Source organism: Hyperoodon ampullatus, assembly GCF_949752795.1.
Source record: "Hyperoodon ampullatus genome assembly, chromosome: 3".
NCBI lineage: Eukaryota > Metazoa > Chordata > Mammalia > Artiodactyla > Ziphiidae > Hyperoodon > Hyperoodon ampullatus.
The window spans coordinates 98,120,156-98,137,415 of NC_136916.1; the positions used below are offsets into that span (position 1 = coordinate 98,120,156).

Sequence of the window (17,260 nt, forward strand, 5' to 3'; positions counted from 1 at the left end):
GGGGTCCACCTGATGAGAGGTGCAGGTAGTAATTGGATGTCTGGTCTGCAGAGAATTTTAAAACCATAGTCAGACAGACTCAGAGTTGGTCTACTTTTTACTAACTCCACGTACCAGCAATTCTAAACAATGTCGGTGATTAAATACTCCTCGCCGAAAAAATCTTGTTGCTCTAAGGACTGAGCTGTACCTGGGGTGCCCGTCTTGGTGCCCCGCCGGGTACCTGCCCCCACGGTGGAACCAGAGCCCTCTTCCTCCCCGCCCCCGCTCCCACTCTCACAGAATCTTTCTCTGTGGGTTATCTCCCCTCTCTCCTGTCCTTTTAAACCCTGCCTCTTCGGGGGCACCTGCCCCTCAGCCTAAAACCCATTCAAGTCTCCTCAACCTAAAAATGAACTCTCAGCCCTGCCTCCCCTCCATTCCATCGATAGGGTTAGAAATGTGATGCACAGACTTCTTAAAATAGTCCGCACTCACTCTCTCCCATCGCTCGACTCCCACTCGGTCCTTAACCTGACTGTGGCCTCCACCCCTGTACTCAGACTTTCCTCTGATGTCACCAGTGCCCTCCTAGGTGCCAAGCCTGGTGGCTTTTGTTTCCACCCTTGTTTACAGCGATGTCCGTGTAGAGGCCTTGTTGACACCCCCTGCCTCTCCAGACTCCCTCCAGGGCCCCGGGAACTGCACCTTCCCGTCTCTCCCTCCTCCTGGGCTGCCCTCCTCCACCTCTCCATCCAGCCTCTTCTTTGCGTACCCCCTCGAGATGGGGATAACATCCTGGTTTCTTCTCACTGCACTTCCCCTGGGTGATTTCCCACCAGGATTTCCACCACCATTCCTCTGAGGTCTTTCAAGTCCATATTTCTCTAACCCAAACCTTTTTTTTTTTTTTTAACGTTTGGACCACTTAGTCCTGCAGACACTGCAATCTTAATATGCTTAAGACTTAACTCATTAACTCACCACCTCAACTACTACTACTATGCGTTCTGCTTTGACACCTGTATTTTCAGTTTCGGTTCATGGAATTGCTGCCCATCCGATGGTCTTAAAGCGGCAACATCAAAGCACTCACAGTCCTCCCTGCCTTTCACCTCCTACAGAGTCTGTCACCCAATCTCGGGGTTCCTGCGTCAGAAGTGACTCTTTTCTCTTCTCTCCATTCCCATGCCTCTGCCTTCGTGTGGGCCCTCACGGTCTCTCTCCCCAGCCTCCGTCCCATCCTGGGCTTCTCTGCACAGCCACCCTCTCCCTCGTTTATCCACCTCTGCAGTTACTTTCCTGAGAAGCGAATCAGGCAGGCCATGCTCCAGAGCCTCTGCAAATAGAGGGTAACGGCAGATCCTCGGTTGCCAGGAAATGGCCCTCCACAGGCTGCACAGTGTGCGCCTCCTGCTCTATCCTCAGCTCTCTCAGAAACCCTTTCCCCTCCACGGTGAGCGTCTCAACATACCAGACTGGAGTGGCTCCCTTTACCTGTCAGTTAAAGAAGCTCGGATGGCTTCCTTTTGTCTCCTGTTTTTCCATTGTTAAAAGAGAGAGAGAAAATAAATTTAACAACATGCTTTGAATAGTTCAGATGCCTGAGAAGTACAGCCAGAACTGTCCTGGTACTTCATGGCCACAGCACTGCCTATGACGATGTGGAGCCTGAAGCTTCCAGCAAACAATGACGATTACCCCAGGTCAGCAGATGCCTGAGCCCTTGATTACTGGCCTGCGTGTGCTGCTGTTTGCTTCATCTCCTCACGTGAGAAAGCAGTGCCTGCCTTGCTCGAGGCTGCCTCCGCTGTGGCACAAGGGCTCTGCGACCTTGGGAGGCTCTGGATGGCATCTGGCACTGTGCACTGGGGAACGGACATGTGAAGAGAAGGGTAGGGAGCAAACAGAAGGAAGATAAACTCCACGATGAAAGGCACCATGTTGATTCTTATGTCCACCCAGTTGTTTTAAAAGAAAAGTGGGTTTTTTGTGTGTGTGTGTGCCTTCCTCATTAATAAGGAAGAAGTTAAAAATTTCAACAACTAGATCAGATAATAAAAATATAGACTCTAAGACGTATTTATCTAGAATGTACCTTATGCTTAAATCTCTTTGCACCAAAGGGATGCATTTTCTTACCCATGTGGTATAAAGAAATGTAAAGTCGTGTCATTCTCACTCCTCCCTTTCATGTCCAAAGGCAGGCATTGGAACCATTCACTTCATGAAATTTGCCAGTTGCCTGGGCTTATTTTTTGGATTGATTACCTTTGTTCTTGTGTGTGTGTGTGTGGTTTTGTGTTTTGTGTTTCTGTTCGATTTTGTTGCTCTAAGGGACAGATTTTATAAATCTATCAAAATTTTGGTTTTTTAAGTTAAAGTCATTTTATGAAACGTACAAATTTCACAGCCATAGTTTTTCTTTAAGGGTTCAAGTTTAGCTTGCAAATCTTACTGTTCTTCTTATAAGTCTAGAATGTCCCACCAAGCACTTTTAAGGAACCTTGAAAAATGTTTGGTTAATTGGAATAATGGTTTTAAACTATAATATGAATTTTATTTCTTCTTCCAGTTTTATTGAGATATAACCGACATAAAATACTGTGTAAGTTTAAGGTTTGAAGCGTGATTCATGATAAGTTTTGTGAACATCTATCATCTCATATAGATACAAAATTAAAGAAATTTAAATTTCTTTTCTTGTGATGAGAACTTAGAATTCTCCCTCTTAGCAACTTTCATGCATAACGTCAAGCAGTGTTAATTATATTTTTATCATGTTGTACATTACACCCCTAGTACTTATTGATCTTATAAGTTTGTATCTTTTGACTGCCTTCATACAATCCCCCTTTTTCCCATCCCCTGTCTCTGATAACCACAAATCTGATCTATTTTTCTATGTTTGTTGTTTCTTTGTCCGTTTTTGAAGTATAATTGACCTACAACACTATGTTAGTTTCTGTTACATAACAGTGATTTGATATGTCTATACATGTCAAACTGGTCACCACAATAAGTCTAGTTACGGATATGTCACCCTACAAAGATATTACACAGTTATTAACTGTATTCCCCATATGGTGCATTTCTTACCCATGTCTCATTTATTTTGCAAATGGAAGTTTGTACCTCTTAATCTTCCTCACTTACTTCTTTCTTCCCCCTACTTCCCTCCCCTCTGGCAAACACCTGTTTGTTCTCTATACCTATAACTCTGTTTTGTTATGTTTGTGCATTTGTTTTTTTACATTCCACATATAAATAAAATCATACAGTATTTGTCTTTCTCTGTCTGACTTATTTCACTTAGCATGTACCCTCTGGGTCTATCCATGTTGTCTCAAATGGCAAGATTTCATTCTTTTTTATGGCTGAGTAATATTCCTGTGTGTGTGTGTGTGTGTGTGTGTACGTACCACATCTTCTTTATACTTTCGTCTCTTGATGGACACTTAGGTTGCTTCCACATCTTAGCTATTGTGAATAATGCTGCATTGAACACATGGCTGCATATATCTCTTCTAATTAGTGTTTTTGTTTTCTTCAGATACATACACAGGAGTGGAAATTCTGGACCATATGGTAGTTTTATTTTTAATTTTTTGAGGAACCTCCATACTGCTTTCCATAGTGGCTGCACCAATTTATGTTCCCAGCAACAGTGTGCAAGGGTTCTGTTTTCTCCACATCTTCACCAACACTTGCCATTTGTTGTCTTTTTGATAACAGCCATTCTAACAAGTGTGAGGTGATATCTCGTTGTGGTTTTAATTTGCATTTTCCTGATGATTAGTAATGTTGAGCATCTTCTCATGTGGCTTTTGGCCATTTGTCTTCCTTGGGGAAAATGTATATGCAGATCCTCTGCCAGTTTTTTAATCAGGTTAGTTTTCTTGATGTTGAGTTGTATGAGTTCTTTGTATGTTTTGGATATTAACCCCTTATTGGATATATCATCTGCAAATATCTTCACCATTTAGTAGGTGGCCTTTTCATTTTGTTGGTGGTTTCTTTTCCTTCACTGTGCAAAAGCTTTAGTTTGATATAGTCCCATTTGTTTTTTTTAATAAATTTATTTATTTATTTATTTACGGCTGTGCACAGGCTTTCTCTAGTTGCGGCAAGCAGGGGCTACTCTTCATTGCGGTGTGCAGGCTTCTTATTACAGTGGCTTCTCTTGTTGCGGAGCATGGGCTCTAGGTGCGCAGACTTCAGTAGTTGTGGTATGCGGACTCAGTAGTTGTGGCTCATGGGCTCTAGAGTGCAGGCTCAGTAGTTGTGGCGCACAGGCTTAGTTGCTCCGCAGCATGTGGGATCTCCCCAGCCCAGGGCTCGAACCTGTGACCCTGCACTGGCAGGCGAATTCTTAACCACTGTGCCATCAGGGAAGCTCTAGTCCCATTTGTTTATTTTTGCTTTTGTTTCCCTTGCCTGAGGAGACATATCCAAAAACAATGTTATGAAGACTGATGTCAAAGATCATATACCTATGTTTTCTTCTATAAGTTTTGTGATTTCAGGTCTTACATTTAAGTTCGTAATCAGTTTTGAATTCATTTTTGTGCATAGTGTCCAGCATAGTCCAGTTTGATTCTTTTGCATGTAACTGTCCAGTTTCCACAATACCGTTTATTTAAGAGACTGTCTTTTCTCCATTGTATATTCTTGCCTCCTTTGTTTTAGATTAATTAACCATAAGTTTGTGGGTTAATTTCTGGGCTCTTTATTCTGTTCCATTGATCTACTTGTTTGTTTTTGTGCCGGTACCATACAGTTTTGATGACTGTAGCTTTGTAGTATAGTCTGAAGTCTGGGAGTGTGATACCTCCAGCTCTGTTCTTCTTTCTCAAGATTGTTTTGCTATTTGGGGACTTTTCTTTCCATAGAATTTTAGAATTATTTGTTTTAGTTCTGTGAAAAATGCCATTGATGTTCTGATAGGATTGCATTGAATCTGTAGGTTGCCTTGGGTAGTATGATCTTTTTAACAATATTCTTCTAATCCATGAATATGGTATATCTTTCCATCTGTTCTGTCATCTTCAAATTTTTTCATCAGTGCTTAAAGTTTTCTGACTGTGGGTCTTTTACTTACATAGTTGGATTTATTCCTGGATATTCTATCCTTTTCAGTGTGATTTAAATGGGATTGTTTTCTTAATTTCTCTTTCTGATAGTTCCTTGTTAGTATATAGAAATGCAACAGATTTTTATATATTAATTTTGTACCCTGCAACTTTACTGAATTTTGATGAACTCTGGTAGTATTTTGGTGGTATATTTAGGATTTTCTATGTATAGTATCATGTCATCTTCAAACAGTAACAGTTTTACTTCTTCCTTTCCAATTTGGATTCATTTCTTTTTCTTGTCTGATTGCTCTGGCTAGGAATAAAAGTGGTGAGAGTGGGCATCCTTGTCTTGTTCCTGATCGTAGAAGAAATTCTTTCAGTTTTCACCATTGAGTATGATGTTAGCTGTGCGCTTATAATATATGGCCTTTACTATGTTGAGGTATGTTCCCTCTATACATCTTCATGGAAAGTTTTTTTTAATCATAAATTGTTGAATTTTCTCAAATCCTTTTTCTGTATCTATTGAGATGATCATATGGTTTTTATTCTTTACTTATATATTATATTCTTCAATTTGTCAATGAGGTATATCCCACTGACTGATTTGTGGATATTGAACTACCCTTGCATTCATTGGATAAATTCCACTTGATCATGGTGTATAATTCTTTTAATATATTGTTGTATTTGGTTTGCTAATATTTTGTTGAGAATTTTTGAATCTATGTTCATCATATTTTTATCACTGATATTAGCCTGTAATTTTCTTTTTTTGTGATATCTTTGACTGGTTTTAGTATCAGGGTGATGCTGGCCTCGTAGAATGAGTTAGGAAGTGTTCCTTCTTCTGCAGTTTTTTAGAATAGTTTGATAGGTGTTTACTCTTTTCTAAATGTTTGGTAAAATTCACCTGTGAAGCCATCTGGTTCTGGACTTTTGTTTGCTGCAAGTTTTTTTTTTTTAAATTACTGATTCAATTTCATTATTGGTAATTGATCTGCTCATATTTTCTATTTCTTCCCAGCTCAGTCTTGGAAGATTGTACATGTCTAGGAATTTGTACCTTTCTTCTAGGTTGTCCATTTTATTGGCATGTAACTGGTTGTAGTCATCTCTTACGTTCTTTTGTATTTCTCTGGTATTGATTGTAACTTCTTTTTTATTTCTGATTTTATTGATTTGGGCCCTCTCCTGTTTTTTTTTTTCTTGAGGAGTCTAACTATTTAGATCTGAAGTGCATCTCTTGTAGGCAGCATACATATGGATCTTGGTTTTGTATCCATTCAGCCACTCCATGTCTTTTGATTGAAGCATTTCGTCCATTTACATTTAAAGTAATTATTGATAGGTATGTACTTGTAATTTTAAATCTTATATTTTAGATTTTTTAAATACTTCAGAGGCTTTTCTGAATTTTAAATAGTTTTTATAACTTCAGTAAATTAAAATTATAAGCAGTAAAGCTAACATTACCTTAGATGTTCCAAAGCTATGCATAAACTTAGTAAGATTTGAATTTAAAATCACAAGTGTAAAGCCCTTAATTGTATATTCCAGACTGAAGTTTCAAGACTCTCATTCTAATATGCTCTTAAACATTACAGGTATATAAGATTTAAAAGGCATAGATCCCTTCCTAATAAAAAAATCAGTAATATGATTTGGACTGTTTTTTACTTTGCTATATTTAAGTCTGAGTTTTCCAAGGGTTAAAATATGCATAGCTACTGAAAGAAGACTGCACAGCCCCAGTTAATTGAGACATCTGCTGGCTGCTCAGTGGATTTCTGTCAGGGGCCCTGCTGAAATTCACGGAGCCCTGGATTGTGGTTAATTTGACATGGTTTTTAGAGGAGAAAGAGGGCAGTGTCTTGCGGGGCACACAGCTCACATAGCCTGATTCCTCAGTATGTTGATGGAAGAGGGTAGGACCACCCAGGTTCCTCACTGGATTGGATTTTGCATTTCTATGACCTTTACAGTAAACACTTATTCTTTCCATATATCTTTTTTTTTTTTTTTTTTTTTTTTTTTTTTTTTTTTTTTTCGGTACGCAGGCCTCTCACCGCTGCGGCCTCTCCCGTTTGCGGAGCACAGGCTCCGGACGCGCAGGCTCAGCGGCCATGGCTCACGGGCCCAGCCGCTCCGCGGCACGCGGGATCCTCCCAGACCGGGGCACGAACCCGCGTCCCCTGCCTCGGCAGGCGGACCCTCAACCACTGCGCCACCAGGGAAGCCCTCTTTCCATATATCTTTAGAGATGCGTGAACTTGGTGGAACTTTGCTCTTCTTTCTTGTTCTTAGAATGGCATCATTCTCATGGAATATTCCAAATGATATTGATCCTTAGTGTGCTCTCCAGTTGTATTTGGATCATTCACATGGCTTTTTCTGACTTGCTATTACAACCTGTAAGATCAATCTACTGACATTTTCTAGGCATATATTATCATTTTCCTATTATTGCCTTGATTATCATTACAATATATCTGAATATTTATTCCTTCCCTTTCTTCTAATTCAGTGCACAGATTTTTTATCAGTTGCTGAAAAGATAAGAACAAGCTCTTCTTTTTAGCTTGTCTCCAGCATACTCCTAGTCTTGGACATGGGCAGAGGTCACTTGCCCCTTCTTTACTTCTTACAGGTCACCTGTGCGGGGGCATTGCTGTGCTGTTGACTTCCTACTTCTGTGGCCTTCTTCTATAAGCGACTTCAGCATGGGCTAAAGTCACCATCTTTGCCCTTCATAAGCATACAGCTGCACAGATTGAGTTGGTTTTATCCTATGGCTAGGGAGAGAAGAAACATTAAAAGAAACTATTTGTGAGGCTGGAGGAGGGTAGTTTTAGCAATACTTCCAAAGATGAAAAGTTGTTTGGTTTCTATAACAGAGGCTTCCATTTCCCTTAACCACAGCCATACCTATAAGGATGCCTTGGCAAAGAATTCACCAGGGCTTTGCCTGAAGATCTGCTATTTTGTAAGGTAACATTTCTGCATGTATTGGGGACTTTGTGGAGTGGGGTGAAATGAAAGAGCCAGAGACTCTAGCTCTTTCCTTGTCCTCCCTGCCTTTCCCTTCCTGACCATCTGTACAACACCTCTGGACAGACCAGAAAGGGCAATTGTTAGTACTGGAAATTCCTCAAAGAGCATAGCCAGTTTTTTCTGATGTGCCTGAGCTTAATATTTTATACCAATGTTTTTGTCAACCGTACAGCATTTTGGTATCAAGTTACATAAGGGAAAGGTTATTTTGTTTGTTTTTATTCCCAAGTATAAAAGTAATGTAGCTCATGTTAGAGCACTTTGAAAATATGGAGAAGAATATAACTATAGTAATAATCACTTATATCCAACTACCTTTTTTGGTATATTTCCCTTGTCTCTTTCCAAGTAGGTTTTTTAACATAGTAGAGATCAAAATACATACAAAGTTTTGTATCCTATACTTTTCACTTAACTTTAAATCATAGGAATCTTCTCTAGTCATTAAAAACTTTTTGTAAACATTATTTTTAATGGCCATATAATATCCTGAGGTATAACAAAGTGTAATTTACAGATGCATTGTCCAATCTTTGGACGTTTGGTTTGTCTGCCATTGTTTTATTTATCATTCTCTCTGATACACATGGCTGTGCCTAAATCTTTGCAGTGGCTTCTTTCATTATGATTCACCTCATCATAGCATAGCATTTAATATGTGGGGCGCAGAGGATTGTCAGTGGGTGGTTTTCTTCTCTTCCCCCCAGCCCCACTCCAGCTCCTTATATTCTGTATAGAGAATATAGATTCTATATTCCCAGGAATATAGAACAAACCAGCCCCTGTCTTTTTCTGACTCCTTTTTGCAGGAAGAACCCACCACAGTGTGAGTCCTTGGCTTCAGTTTTGGCTTTTGTGTTTTTTAAATCCCACCGTGTAGGTATTGGATAACAGAATTCTGGATCATGTTTAAAATGGACACCAGCTTGGCAAGCACTATGGAAGAGTTTCAGGAACTGGTGAAAGCTAACGGCGAGGAGCTGCACTGCCGCCTGATTGACACAACTCAAATGTGAGTGTCGTGGTTTTGACGCCTTTTTCGAAACCACCTCCCTCCTGTGATACAGCCCAGGCCGCTCAGCAAGGCTCTGCGTCCCGCTGTGACGTCTGCTCTACCCACCCCAAGAAGCCCTCAGGCAGGTTCAGATGGCCTCATGAAAGAGAAAAGCTTGACATGTAGCATCAAAGCAGAGAAGCCCCCTGGTGATAACGGTGTACGTGACTAATATCCAAGAGTAGGAAAAAAGAAGCCTCAGTGAAAAATCAGGTAGCCAGATATTGACTAAAATTTATATAAATCCCAAGAAACTGAAAGTGTGGTGACTAAATTGGTGCCTCTTCAGCAGCTAATGCCTGGAGGGCCCCTGCACTTATAAATGGGGAAGGGACTGCTGGAAAATGGATCAAGCAAAGGGTTTATAACATATTCGGTAGGCCAGAAAGTTCTGCAAGAGACACTTAGACCTATGCAGAGATGGAAAGGATCTCAGGAATACTGCATATTATTCCTTGGATTTCTTATTTATGAGATGGTCCCACTCTGGAAAAATGAATGCCTGTCCTAATCTGGGGAGAGGCGTGTACACTCATCATATGCTAAGGTTTTCACAATGTGGCCCCTTTGTTTTAGAATAATACAGATCCCTAGGACATAGAATTCTAGGACTGAAACATATTTTCAAGATGATTTTATCCAACGTCCAGGGAAACAGGCTCAGCAAGGCTTGTCTGGGGTCACACAGCTAGCTGAGTTAATGGCAGAGCAGAATCTGGACTGTGAGAGCCCTCAGTGCCCTGTGCCGTGGCCGTGTGGAAATGATTTCCAAATCACATGTCAGAGTCCCAGTTAAATCTACATAGCAGGTTGGACTCTCTGTACTTCTTTGCTTAGAATTAAAATAACTTGAGAGGTAAAAGAAGGTTTTGCAGTAACAGTGTCTTCATTTTTTAAATGCAGCACACAGGGCTCAGGGCAGTTCTCAAACCCTGATTTCCTTATCCCAATACACCCCTAGCTGACTTTCCCCTACCAATATTTTCCACAGTATATTCTTTAGGAATTAGTCAGTGGGATATTGCCCGACCAGTTATACTTGAGAAATAGAGAGTTGAACTTCCTTTTGCAATGCACCTCAGAGTCTGTAATATGCTCTTTGGCTAAGGGGGCTGCAGAATTTGTAGCATTTCCCAAACTCATTTGACCACAGAACCCTTCTGTCAAGAGACAAGGTTCTCAGGAATACGGGTTTGGGAAACACAGATCTGCAATCTGCTACCTTCCTCTTTGCTTCCTTAGTGTAGGAAATTGAAACTGAATAAGAAACACATGGATTGATTACAAGAAAATGTGGGGGGCGGCTAACTCTAGGGTTAGCTAGGCTTCCTTGGTCATTTCAGTGGCTGGGGACATTTGAGGAAAATGCCACAAGTCTGCCCAGAGTGACCACCTGTTCCTACACATGATTCCCCAGCATGGCATCTCCTCTCTGTGGTTCTCTGTGCTTTTCTGGCATGAAAACTGCCCCACTACCTTGAGATCTCCAACCACAGAGAGTCCCCATCACCCTCATGAGATGAGATGAGACACACAGAAGGCATGGAGAGAGCAGACCTGCCAGGGCTACACAGAGGAGCCAGGACACTGTGAACAATGCCCGAGACGCTGTCCTTCCCACAGACTTAAGACAAATGCATTTTACCCAGTTCCCATGGCACGTTCAGAAGGCTCAGGGAAAACCATCAAAGCTTCCTAGTCTCCACCATAGGAAAAACTGATGTGGGGAAACTGTTAATGCATTGCTTTGACCAAGGAAAGTTAGGTAATGGTGCTTTGCTTAGTCTTGTGGGAAGCATTAATGGATTTATTTGCATGCTAACACATATATATGGAATTTAAGAAAAAAAATGTCATGAAGAGCCTAGGGGTAAGACAGGAATAAAGAAACAGACCTACTAGAGAATGGACTTGAGGATATGGGGAGGGGGAAGGGTAAGCTGTGACAAAGTGAGAAAGAGGCATGGACATATATACACTACCAAACGTAAAATAGATAGCTAGTGGGAAGCAGCCGCATGGCACAGGGAGATCAGCTCGGTGCTTTGTGACCACGTAGAGGGGTGGGATAGGGAGGGTGGGAGGAAGGGAGACACAAGAGGGAAGAGAGATGGGGACATATGTATATGTATAACTGATTCACTTTGTTATAAAGCAGAAACTAGCACACCATTGTAAAGCAATTATACTCCAGTAAAGATGTAAAAAAAAAAAAAGCAATTTTGATTTATTCTTTTTCCCTTTCATTTTCACCCACAAAAGCAATGCCCGTGACTGGTCCAGGAAACTGACTCAAAGGATAAAATCGAACACCAGCAAGAAACGGAAAGTCTCCCTGCTCTTTGACCATCTGGAACCAGAAGAGCTCTCCGAGCACCTTACCTACCTGGAGTTCAAGTCCTTCCGGAGGATATCTGTATGTACCCAAGGGGCCGGAGAAAAGCTTCCCTGGGATATCTCTGAAAATAAGCAGAGGAATCCAATAGGCCATCCACCTCCTAACCCTAGAGGCCCCCTCAGCACTGGTAGGCTTTCCCATCAGACTCTGTGTAGTTGGGGAAATCAGGACACACTGCCTTATTTTGTTGCTCCTGCTCTGCTGCACGCTCCCATCCTCCAAGCCCACCTCCCCCAGCCCACCACTCGCTCAAGTGGCAATACTGTGGGCACACATGGTACCCTGCACACGTGAGTGTACACACAGCATGCATGCACATACACATTTTTTACTTCTGATAATCATTAGGCTTCCAGAAGTTTTTTTTTTAATTTTCCTCCAAAAAAATGAGGCTAAGTCCTGTAAGAGGACTTGAATTCATTCTAGAATAGGCTTTGGATGGCTGTGGGAAATCTCAAAATAAATCAGATGCTACTGGTCTAGCCCAGAATTTACCTAAACCCTTGAGGTGGTGCTGACATGGCCCAGCAGTCACCCCTGATTCTAGAGAGAAACTGTGCTGACCCAAACCTTGCTCACTGAAACTCCATATGTGATACCAGAGAACACCGGTCCACACAAGAGAACCTGCCAACAGAGCATCACTGGCCAATATGATTTCCTGAGAAATGACTCCACTCAGCCCCCACCGCTATGGAAAGATACAGTTTTGAGCTTTGCTCTAAAAGTAGAGACTACCGAGTTGCTGGATGCATTTCTTAGATGCACCTGTTCCCTGCTGAGGTGATGGAGGCCCAGGGGTGGCTTGGACCAGGTCACATAGTTTAATTTAGAGTCAGAGCTGAGACCAGGATCACAAGCCTCTCTCTCAGTCACTCAGCACCAATTTATTGAGGCTGCTTGTGTTTGAAAGGAGAGCTGCAAACCAGGTTACAGGGGTTATTATAGCTTTTCTCCCATAACGTTGACAGCTTCCCTGTTTTCACACAGCTATTTTGCCAATCAGCCAGGAACCTCCCCGCCCCCTCCAGCCCAATTTGGAAATACGTCTCCAAGCATTCATCTGCACGGGGACCTCCAGTCTCCTCACTGGCTCCCCTCAGACAGAACCACAGGCCCCAGTTGGAACGCTCCCCCTGGGGGGTTTCCATTGGGCGGTGCCTCTCCTGTCACGAGGGAAGGACACTGAAAAGAGCCATTTATCACACTGGAAATCTGAGCTGTACTGGGGCCCAGTTGGTAGGACTGCTCTGTCAGGCCTGTGGGATGTCTGCTCCCTGCCAGGGCTCAGATCAGTGGAGGTGGAAGGGAAGAGTCTGCAGAACAAGGCCTCTGCGCCAGTGCTCCCCCAGTGTCGGTGCAGGGTTCTAGCTGCAAATGAAGACATCAGCTTGAACCTTCATTTCTTTTGAATGTCATGGTCACCTCGTAGAAGAAGACTTTTGGGGGATCTTTTTGTTTTACCTACACAGTTCTAAACAGTTTTCCCCACGTAGGGTGGGAGGGAAATTTATCTCTGCTATGAATTGAGTGACATTTGGTATTTTCTGCTTATTATTATAATACTTTGGAAGGAGGAAGAATTATACTGAGATAATTCTTTTAAAAAACAAGTGGATTCAATATGTTACATTTAGAATGGGAGGGGTATATAAATGTATTCACTGGAATGAATCAGGGGAACTTCTTCTTAGAACCAGTAAGATTTGTGCTGTATATGTCTCTCTTAAGGAGTAGGTTTGGTCTACTCATATTTTTCCACCCATCAGCAAACACAGCACAGAAAAATGGGGCTCAGTTAATTTGCATTCATTTTATTCAGGTTATGAGATCTTCTCATCAGTGTATTACTAGTCAGGCAGGACTAAGGTATGTACACTGATAACAACCCCCTCAACCCTTCCCACCCAATCTCAGTGGCCTAACAAAGCAAAAGTTTATTTTTCACTCCTGCTACACGTCTGACCAGGGGCCTCTGCTGACCACAGGTGCTCAGAGCCTGGGTGTGGGAGGCTTCATCTTGACATGGATCTCCACGATCTCTGCAGCCTGGAAAGGCAACATAGCCAATCATTCACTGGCTCTTCTATCTCAAAAGTCGTCATGTCTATCAGCAACTCCTAAATATCTAAAGATCTTTAGGGTATGAAATGATAGTGTGCTCAGCTTCCTAAAAGAATTTCCCTGAAAAGCATTCATTCCAATACAGTCCCAGCGAGAGGATTTTTCTTTATTTCTGGAATGTGCCTATTACTAATATAAACATCATTATTAAAACAGTTGCCTTGTTTCTGCAAAAAAAAAAAAAAAAAAAAAGTCATCACGTCACTTCCACTGACATTCTCCTGGCTAAAGTGTGTCATGTGGTCACACCTGATCTCAAAGGGCAGAGTTGAGAAGTGGAGAGCTGGAAATAGCTGGGGAGCAGCACTGAAAACTCCCCTGGGAGCATTGGAGCAGAGCAAACTCTCCTCCCTCTGTTACACGATTTGAGCAGAAGGATTGTTTGTGATAGGGACACAGTAGCTACAGTCATGACCTATACAGTGATCTTCTGGGACATTTCCAGCTTCACATCTGCTGTTTGTTTCATTGTCAGCCATAGTGAATGCCATTGCCTAGGTGAATGGGAAGCTGTGGTCCCCAAATAATAGCTAACCAGTGTCATGTACCCCACTTGCTTCGCCCCTGCTCGAGTTGGCGAATAGAGGGAAATCCAAACAGGTCTGTTTGATCGTGAGGTTAATTATATCCTGTTAGCACCACCTCACACTTATGTAGCACTTTGAAAAGTTAAAGTGCTTTCACAGGTTATCATGTTTGATCTTAGTAACAATTCCGTGTCCTAAATAGGACAGATGTTACCCCATTTTTTTTATCCCATTTTTTTTTTTTTTTTTTTTTTTTTTTTTTGCGGTAGGCGGGCCTCTCACTGTTGTGGCCTCTCCCCTTGTAGAGCACAGGCTCCGGACGCGCAGGCTCAGCGGCCGTGGCTCACGGGCCTAGCCGCTCCGCGGCATGTGGGATCTTCCCAGACCGGGGCACGAACCCGTGTCCCCTGCATCGGCAGGCGGACTCTCAACCACTGCGCCACCAGGGAAGCCCTATCCCATTTTTAAGTTAAGAAAACAGCTAGGAGAGAGAGAAAAAGAGAGTGTGACAGTAGATTTTGTGAGATGATCTTTTTTTTTTTCCCCTTACCTTCAGCAACAGAGCTGGAACTAGTACTGAGATTTTTCTTGTATACTGTATTCTTCAGAATTTAGAAAGGACACTGTCCCTATCTACTCAACATAATATTTGGGTTAACTTGATTGTGTACACATCCATTTAGGCCTAATGGCGTTTGATGTAGAGGGACCATGCTGTGGGTAGAATAAGAAAGATGTCCTTCCTACCATCCTTGTCTGCAGGAGAGGAAAGCCAAGAGCTCCTCTGTCCCTTAGCAGATTCTAGCCATCAACTCAGCAGAGGTAATATGCCCCTCGGGTCTCCCAGAATACCGGAGTGGCAGTCCTGATGAGTTTCTTTTTCCCCAGTTCTCCGATTATCAGAATTACCTCGTGAATAGCTGCGTGAAGGAGAACCCTACCATGGAGCGGTCCATTGCCCTGTGTAACGGCATCTCCCAGTGGGTACAACTGATGGTTCTCAGCCGTCCCACTCCCCAACTCCGAGCTGAAGTCTTCATCAAGTTCATCCAGGTAGCTCAGGTGAGTGACTGGATTAAGACTAGGCCTGGGCTAAGAGGTAAATTATCCCCTCTTCCCCCAGCCTAGTCTATCCATTAGAGCTGCTTTCTCATCATGAACCTCCTGGTGGGGTTTGTGCACCTTTACCTCTCCCCAGATCTAGATACGGTGACTCTTCTACATCCCACACAAGGGCAGTATGGAGAGGGCCCTACAGGCCATCTTCAAGGTCAGGATATGGTTAGATCTGTTTAGATCTTTAACATTTTTCAGAAGATGCTTACCAGCCTATATTGTTTTACCAAATGTGGCCCACATGACAAAGGAAAGGGCAATTTCAGGTTTTAGTGGAGCTGGACCAGCCTGATTTAGGTCTGTGAGCCCATGTTGTGTTGAATGGCTGGGTTTAGTGTTTGAGGGGCAGAGTTTAGGCATCTGATAAGAGAAAAGCAGATACTGTGAACACATATTTGAAATTTCACAGAGATTCTAGCATCTCTGTCCCAGTTACTGTCCTATATAGGCACTGGCGTTGCCCTCAGAAATAAAAGTCTGGTTACTTTGGAGTGAAGGATGTAAAGGATTATGCTGACGATATATTTTTTTAGCTCTAGATGTTCTAGACCAGGTGTGGTACATGGACCACCTGCTCTGATGTTAGCTAAAGGTACGTTAAAAGCACAGATCCCTAAGCTCAACCCCAGATCCGGGGAATCAGAACATCTGCACTTGGGTCCAGAAATCTTTGTGTTAAACAAGTACTTTGGGTGTTAGAAGCCACTGCTGTAGAGGGTGGTCCACAGACCAGCTGAAACTAAAGGAGGAAGACATGACGCTTTGCTAGATTTGGGACCTCCTGGTCTGGAATTAAGCCTTAGGAAAGAAATGGACAGAAAATTGCAATACCTGATTGCTAGCCTTTGGCCAGAATTAAGAAGACTCATAACACAGAGATGAGAGGCAGCATCTAAGCTCCCATGTAACTGACATGTACAGTGACTCTGTTTTCTGTGTCACAGAAGCTCCACCAACTACAGAACTTCAATACGTTGATGGCTGTGATAGGAGGGCTCTGTCACAGCTCAATCTCCAGGCTCAAGGAGACAAGTTCACATGTCCCGCATGAAATCAATAAGGTCAGTGCTCCTGTCTCCTCCCGGGCCCCTTAGCAGCATTCCTAGGACCAGTGTCAGCGTTTCCTCCTTGAGGGGCAGCCCAGAGAGCGTTTCCGAACCACACCATCCCTTTTCAACCAGGCAAAATACCAAGGAAGCAACCCCTAAGAAAACCCACAGGACAGGAACGGGGATGTCACAGATTTGAGGGTGACTGTGACTCAGTGTGGCCGCAGTGTTACTGCACCCATTCCTGCTGGTGATTTGAAACAATGTGTGTGTCTTTCCCATGTTCGTATGCCACTGAGTATCCGGAGTCACCATCTTTAGTAAGAACTTACTTGCTCTAGCAAGGAAGAGTGGTTCAGTGACCATAGTTCAGTCTGCATGTCAAGTGAGGTTATTTAGTGACACGTTAGAAACCTAGCTAGCTGGAACCCTTGGAGAGTGACATTATGGAGAGCTGAATTTTCCCAGATAGTTGGAAATGAGCTTTTCAGGTACCATTTTTTAATAGATGGTATTTTATTGAGGAACATTTTTCTTAAGTGTCCTATGCACTTTCCTACGTTATTAATTAGATTTTATAGAAAGGACTTTAATCCTTTATACCTACGGCTGTTACCACACGTGTAAACCATGTGTGATATAGTACAGATATAAATGCAGCTACTTATGGTATGGGTTTGATAACAGCTGCTCTGGGTATTTCATCTCATTTGGCCTCCCTTACTAAACTCAAACCCCAGTCCCCCCGCGAGCTCTCTTCTTAGGGAGAGATGTCTGAGCCTCATTGCCACATCCGTTTTCCCAGGTGTTCAGCCTCCTTTCGGAAGGCCTCTTACTAATCATCCTTGCTCTGACAATGCTGGAGTCTGGGGACACCACTG

The 17,260-nt window shown here is 42.7% G+C and overlaps 1 protein-coding gene across 3 annotated transcripts in view; it reads left to right on the plus strand.

Annotated features, from left to right (window-relative positions):
* Positions 1-17,260, plus strand: part of RASGRP1 (RAS guanyl releasing protein 1) — a gene marked incomplete at both ends in the record, with an annotated part of 75,972 nt that overhangs the window by 39,091 nt on the left and 19,621 nt on the right. For 2 of the 3 annotated variants that reach the window (XM_079701103.1, XM_079701104.1), the window contains 5 exons: positions 7,993-8,048; positions 8,992-9,123; positions 11,428-11,581; positions 15,103-15,276; positions 16,275-16,391. In XM_079701103.1, the coding sequence (XP_079557229.1) occupies positions 7,993-8,048; positions 8,992-9,123; positions 11,428-11,581; positions 15,103-15,276; positions 16,275-16,391 (633 nt within the window). Of the gene's footprint in view, positions 1-7,979; positions 8,049-8,991; positions 9,124-11,427; positions 11,582-15,102; positions 15,277-16,274; positions 16,392-17,260 lie in introns of all 3 variants that reach the window. The other variant, XM_079701102.1, reaches the window with a different exon arrangement.